Source organism: Eurypyga helias, unplaced genomic scaffold (genome assembly GCF_000690775.1).
Source record: "Eurypyga helias isolate BGI_N326 unplaced genomic scaffold, ASM69077v1 scaffold17660, whole genome shotgun sequence".
Classification (NCBI taxonomy): domain Eukaryota; kingdom Metazoa; phylum Chordata; class Aves; order Eurypygiformes; family Eurypygidae; genus Eurypyga; species Eurypyga helias.
Window position 1 is genome coordinate 26825 of NW_010223976.1, and position 6684 is coordinate 33508.

The 6684-nt window shown below is 40.9% G+C and overlaps 1 protein-coding gene across 1 annotated transcript; it reads left to right on the plus strand.

Moving 5' to 3' along the window:
* Window positions 1-554: 554 nt before the first annotated feature.
* KCNK5 (potassium channel, subfamily K, member 5) lies at window positions 555-6019 on the plus strand (the record flags this gene model as incomplete). Its single annotated transcript, XM_010159518.1, has 4 exons — window positions 555-672; window positions 2711-2877; window positions 4146-4314; window positions 5199-6019. Coding segments are annotated over 4 exons (1275 nt in total), but the record flags the coding sequence as incomplete, so codon positions are not given.
* Between the last annotated feature and the right edge of the window lie 665 nt (window positions 6020-6684).

Genomic DNA, 6684 nt, shown 5'->3' on the forward strand with positions numbered 1-6684 from the left:
ACTGTTTTGAAGTGGACAGTAGTTCTGAAGATGTCCCTAGTATCAAAACAATTTCAGGAACTGCACTGGAGGTTAAATGCTAGTTCAGTCTAGAGGAGTGTTCGGTCTCTGGAAGAGATCCATTTGGGTTAAACTGGTAAATCAAGTAAAAGGTTATCTAAATAACCCACCACCACCCCCATTTAAAAGTTGGAGCACCTGCACTACTTTATCTTAGGTGAAAGAAGTTTTTAATTTTTCTTAAAATTATAGTTAGTGAATATATTAGGCTAACCTTCACAAAGAACCCAAGTGATTATTTTGAAGGCATAGCAAATGATGCCCCATCCCTGGATGTCTTCAAGGCCAGGCTGGATGTGGCTTTGAGCAACCTGGTCTAGTGCAAGGTGTCCCTGCCCATGGCAGGGGGGTTGGAACTAGATGATCTTTAAGGTCCGTTCCAACCCTAACCATTCTATGATTCTATGATGATTCAAAGGGGGAAAACCTGAGAGAGACACACGTCTATTTTTCAGGCTGCCAGGATTTTCCAAGAATGACTGTAAACTGTTTTCTTACAGGTTGTGTCAAATGCTGCTGGACAGGGGGTTGCCATCACTGGGAACAATACTTTCAACAACTGGAATTGGCCTAACGCTGTGATCTTTGCTGCTACTGTGATCACTACAATCGGTAAGGATTTATTATGTCAAGTTTCCTAACTGTAGTCTTCTGTATGCTCTGGTGTGTTTGTACTCTTCCATTTGTGTGTCAAGCTAGCCACTGAATGAAGTCCTCGTGGCTGGAGTACGTGTTCACCTACGCATTCATAGGGGGGAAAAAACCCCAGGGCTTTGGCATTTTCCCCATGGATATACAGAGGAGAAATGTGTAACTTTCCAGTAAGTAACAGGTTCACGGTGCTGCTGGGGATGACTGGTGTCATTTCGTTTCCATTAATTCATGCACTTAAATTTCCAAATAATTAAAAAAAAAACCAACCAACCAAACAAACAAACCCAACCAAAAGCATTACAAAATATTCCACTGAACTAATACTTAAAGCATGTGCAGATGAGGTTTTTGTACAGCTGTCCTGTTACTCACACGCATGCTCGTAAGCTACTGAATTATCAGTGTTCTTGGCTTGCCGCACAATCTAGACTTTTTATCTACCTTTTAAAGAAGGCAAAGTAGAACAAGTGTTGTCTTCTAAATCTCACTACTGATCTGTGCATGTAAAACCCTGTGTGCTGAAAGACTTCTTCCTCCTGTGATATACAGATTTTCAGAAGTCATCATCATCTGCCTTCTGCTTTTACAGAAAATCTTTGCTACTTGGTATTGCTGCATCTACAGCGCAAAAAACCCAAACCCACCAGGAATAAAAAATAAGCAGAGAAGGCTAGAGGTATACAGAAATGCAAGTCTTAATGTTAAACCACATGAAACACCGTGGTTTTCTTTATTATTTGAAACTCACAATATCCAGTTTATAGTGGAACTTATCATAGGAACTTCAAATCAGGAACACACATAAATAAAGTAACTCTGGCAGAAGTTCAGAAAATAGGCTGCTGATTTTAGAGCCTGAGGCTTTTAATGACCTGTTGGGTTCTGTGACCAGCAAAGAAATAAACTCAGTTGAAATACCTTGCTATGTCACAACTCACCTTGCATTTAACTTGCAAAATCTTACCCTGGAAAGGTGCCAGGTCACAAGTTATAGTGGATCTTTCATGTGGAATCTAGCTTCAGGATGAATTTTGAGCTTTTATTTCTAGAAAAGGGATTCAATCAAGTTTTTAATCATCCTGCTTAAAATTGGGGAATCATATTAGAAGCTTTGAGATGATAATATGAAATAAAGCTTGTGGCTTAACCCCAGCTGGCATCAAAGCACCACACAGCCACTCCCCCCACAGCAGCATGGGGGAGAGAATTGGAAGAGTAAAAGTGAGAAAAATCATGGGTTGAGATGAAGACAGTTTAATAGGTAAAGAAAAAGCCACACACACAAGCAAAGGAAAGAACTCATTCACTACTTCCAATCAGCAGGCATGTTCAGCATTCTCCAGGGAAGCAGGACTTCATCAAGTGTAACTATCACTTGGGAAGACAAACCCTATAAGCCTGAATCTGATTCGCCTCCTTCTTCCCACAGCTTTATATGCTGAGCATGATGTCATATGGTATGGAATGTCCCTTTGGCCAGTTGGGGTCAGCTGTCCCGGATGTGAACCCTCCCAGCTTCTTGTGCACCCCCAGCCCACTCACTCACTGGTGGGGTGGTGTGAGGAGCAGAAAAGGCCCTGACCTGTGTAAGCACTGCTCAGCAATAACTAAAACATCCCTGTGTTATCAACACTGTTTCCAGCACAAATCCAATACAGCCCCCATACCAGCTACTGTGACAAAAATTAACTCCATCCTGGCCAAAACTAGTACATATATTTACCTCATCTTGTCAAGAAAAATATGCACAAAATGCTGGAACCACTGAAAACACAGTAATCCTCTTGGCTTCAATTAATGGAATACACATTTGTTAGAGTAGAATTGGAAGGCATCCAGATGATCAGCAGCTGGAGTAGACTAAAGCTTTTCTAGCTGGTGAAGTAAGGAGCATCTGATACAGCAGAAGCCCACGCAATGTTGTTTTGTGCATAGGTAGAATTGCCTTAAGTTTTCTGCAACAAGAACAGACCGTGCACATACTTATCTCTTTCAGGTTACGGAAATGTTTCTCCAAAGACACCCTCTGGGCGTCTCTTCTGCATATTTTATGGGCTCTTTGGAGTTCCTCTCTGCTTGACATGGATCAGTGCTCTGGGGAAGTTCTTTGGAGGACGTGCCAAGAGGCTGGGCCAGTTTCTGACAAAAAGAGGAGTAAGCCTGGTAAGGCCCTCTCTTGTTTACCCTCATGCTGTGTATTATTGATGCCTGAATTAAGCTTACGCTCCTTAATTTACCTGATAATCTCGGTAGTAAATGAACACTTGCACAAATATGAATTCTCCCAAATGGTGTTGTATAGAAATATCTGAAGGGTGGATTGGGTCTGATATAGTAGTTCTGCAAAAAATCTTAGCAAAATGAGATCTTGTTAGAAACCTTTGATATTAAATATAGATCTTGAAGCTTCTGTGGAGACATATGTATCTTCTTACATTAGAAACCTGTAGAAGAAATGTAGGCGAGGCTCCGTTCACAGGCATTCTGTGCAAGCTCCTCTGTCACAGAGATAAGCTGTCCTGCTTTGTTCCCACCTGCTTATATGCTAGCATGAGTACTTCCTCCTGTGCAGTGAACCAGCTGGAAATTAATGTTTTGTTCAGAGTTACTGGCTTGTGATTTTTAGTTTGTGGCTCTTTTGTTGAGTGGTTTTTTTTGGTGGTGGATTTTCTTTGTTTGGGGTGGGGTAAATTTGTGGATTTTCAGGGGGGAGCAGAGGAGGAGGTGTATTGCGGTTTGGTTTTTTTATTGTTGATTGTTTTGTACTTTTGTTTTGGTGTGTGTTTGGTTTTTTGGGTGTGTTCTGGTTTTTTTTTTTTCCACCGAGTTGTATCTCAGTTCTAATTCTGCACAGAGATGGGACGCATTGCAGGGCCATAGTGCCTGGAGGACAGTGGGACTGGTTTATGACCTGGTTTCAGAAACCAAGCAAGAACTTTCTTGGCTCAGCACCTGAGAAGACAGTACAGAAAATGGTGGTGAAATGTGTGCATGTGCAGCTTTGTGCAGAGGTTACATCAGTGGCGAAGGGTAGGAGGCATAAATGAGAGAAGCATCTTAAACACTTCTGATCTTCTATAATCAAGATGAATAAAAGGAAAATCAGAGGTACTGATTGCTTTTTAGACTGGAGTGATGTATGTCTGTATCCTACACCTGTTTATAAAACGATATATCTGGAACTCCTTAAACTTTTCAGGAGTGTGAAAGAAAAGTATGAGGAAATAAATAATCCTGTTTTGAGCAAGTAGTTGTAGGAGTAGGGAGTTCTGCACAAAGGTAAAAAATAGCTGTGTTTGCTTCAGTCAGTGACTTCTAGTTTTGGCTGATACACCTGAAATGCCTGACACTGTCAGATGATGCTTGATGCCATGGATGGGAAAAGAAAATTTGGGCATCTTCTCCTGACTTCTTTTCTTCTTTCTTTACAGAGGAAAGCACAAATTACATGCACAGCTATTTTCATTGTTTGGGGTGTCTTGGTCCATCTGGTTATTCCTCCCTTTGTCTTTATGGTGACTGAAGGATGGGATTACATTGAAGGCCTCTATTTCTCATTCATCACTATCACCACCATAGGATTTGGAGATTTTGTTGCTGGTCAGTAGTTGTATTTTATGTATTATTTCATCTGTGCATAATGTGGCAATTCTATTTCCAAACTCTTAATTCAAAAAGGTGATTTCTAAGCTTTTCCAAAACATTTCAAAAGCTTAGAAATCACCTTTTTGAACTAAGAATTTGGAAATAGAATTGTTGAATAGAAGATTCAATTAAAACTGGGTACTGATCCAGTAGACTAGGTCTGGTTTTTCTAATCTGTGTTTAGATACCCAAGGCCTTTATTGGGCTGAGTGTGGGGACAAGTTCTGGAGTTCGTAACTCTTTCAGGTCCCCCAGGTCCCTATTTCAGGCAAGGAGCTATCCTTTCCAGGTTGATAGTTAAGCACCTTTGAATGGGATCCGGTATGCTAAGCAGGATGCATATGTACTGAGCAGTGCTCTCTGTTTAGCTGTCTAGAACTAGTCAATGGGAAATGCTGAGAATACTGGTGTCTCTCTCCTAAATCCTGTCTGTCACCAAAATCCAATGCCAGGGCTTTGGAGATGGTCCTTGTAAGTGGAATTCTTAATCCTTTTCTCAAGGAAGGTACCTATATCCATAACTCAATGGTAGGGAGAAGTCTTAAAATTTTCGAACAGGCTAAAAGTTCACTTTCATAGCTTACAAGGAGAGGATAAATATGCTGCCATTTTATCTTGCAGCCCAGGAGTCAGAATGCATGCAGCCAAAAAAATGGAAGACCTGGATCAACTTTTTCTGTCAGAAGGGTTTCAGATTCCCACTTACGGCCTCTCAGAATAGTATTCAAACATCTAGGCTCTGTTAGTGTGGAAACGAGTAGTTCTCAGGGTCATAACTTCAAAGGTTTATCAGCTGTGAGTCCTCTTTCAGTAACGTTCTTGTTTTTAATTCTTTGTAGGTGTAAATCCAGATGCAAACTATCATGCCCTTTACAGATACTTTGTGGAGTTATGGATCTATCTGGGGCTAGCTTGGCTTTCACTCTTTGTCAACTGGAAGGTCAGTATGTTTGTGGAAGTTCACAAAGCAATCAAGAAACGGAGGAAAAAAAGAAAAGAGTCATTTGACAACCATCCTCGGTCTAAAAAACCCCTTCAAATGGGTACCTCAAAGGATGTCAACATTTTCAGCTTCCTTTCAAAGAAAGAGGAGACCTACAATGATCTTATTAAGCAAATTGGGAAGAAGGCCCTGAAGACAAACAATGAAAAAATTATGAAAGTAGAAAATGCCAAACAGAATATACAGAATGCCAGTATAGATGCCCAGGTGACTTACACAAAGACAGAGTCATTTGAGTACGATGAGACTTCCCTGGACATTCAGAATGGTCATGTACTGAGACCCCTGCATGACAAACGTATTGGAGACAGCCCTCTAGAAGGAACCATGTTCGTAAACCAGCTAGACAGGATTAGCGAAGAAGAAGGTGAAGTGTGGGATTCCAGGGACTATCGACCCTTAATATTTGATAATGCCAATATAACATTTGTAAATGAAGATGATGACGAAGAGGAAGATATCTCAGATGATGAGGAAACGTCAAAATCCTCCATGGATGATAATCTTGCAGAGGACTCTGAAACTGCAAAAAAACTGGTGAAGTTCCCATCCTCTGATGATTCTACCTTTACCAGTAATGAGCTAGAGCTTTCTGTGCCTTATGAACAGCTGATGAATGAATATAATACAGTAAGCAATGTGAAGGCTGCAACATGAAGCATGGTTTGACAATGGTTTTCTGAAAGTGGTCAGTCCATATCGAACAAATTAGCAGAGCAAGGAGAAAAGCATGCTTTTGCACCTTCTCCTGTCTCTTTGAAAACAAAAGCAGGTCCCAGACTAATAAACTCCAGTGTCCTTTTCCCATCCTGAGTTGGTTTCTGAGCCCATCAGCTTTGCCTATCTGAAAAACTTGTATGATAACAGTTGAACTTGGAGTCCTGCGCCTTGGGATTTTATGGTTCTTGAAGTAGAAAAGACTAGTTAATACACTGGACCTGCTCTGTGTTTATGCATTTCATTGAGGAGTTAGTTTGGGAATGTAACTAAACTGTTGCAAAGAGACTGTTTTGGGCATCAAATGTGTTCGGTTACTCCACTGGCCTTTCACCTCTGAAACCCTGGATTTGAATCCTGCTTTGATCACAAATGAAAGCAAGGGGTTTGCCCTTTTTTTTAAGTTGCTCATTGTTAAGTTGTTACCACAAATAAATGGTGCAACCACTAGCTGTGCTTTAATGAGAAACTGTAGATGGAATACCAGGATACGCAGATCTGAGCTGAGGTGTGCTGGCAGACTGAGGAGGAAGCTTCTGAAACATCTGCCTAGAATATGTCAGTGCTTGTCAAATTATAGTGAATAGTAATTTCGTGCATAAAAT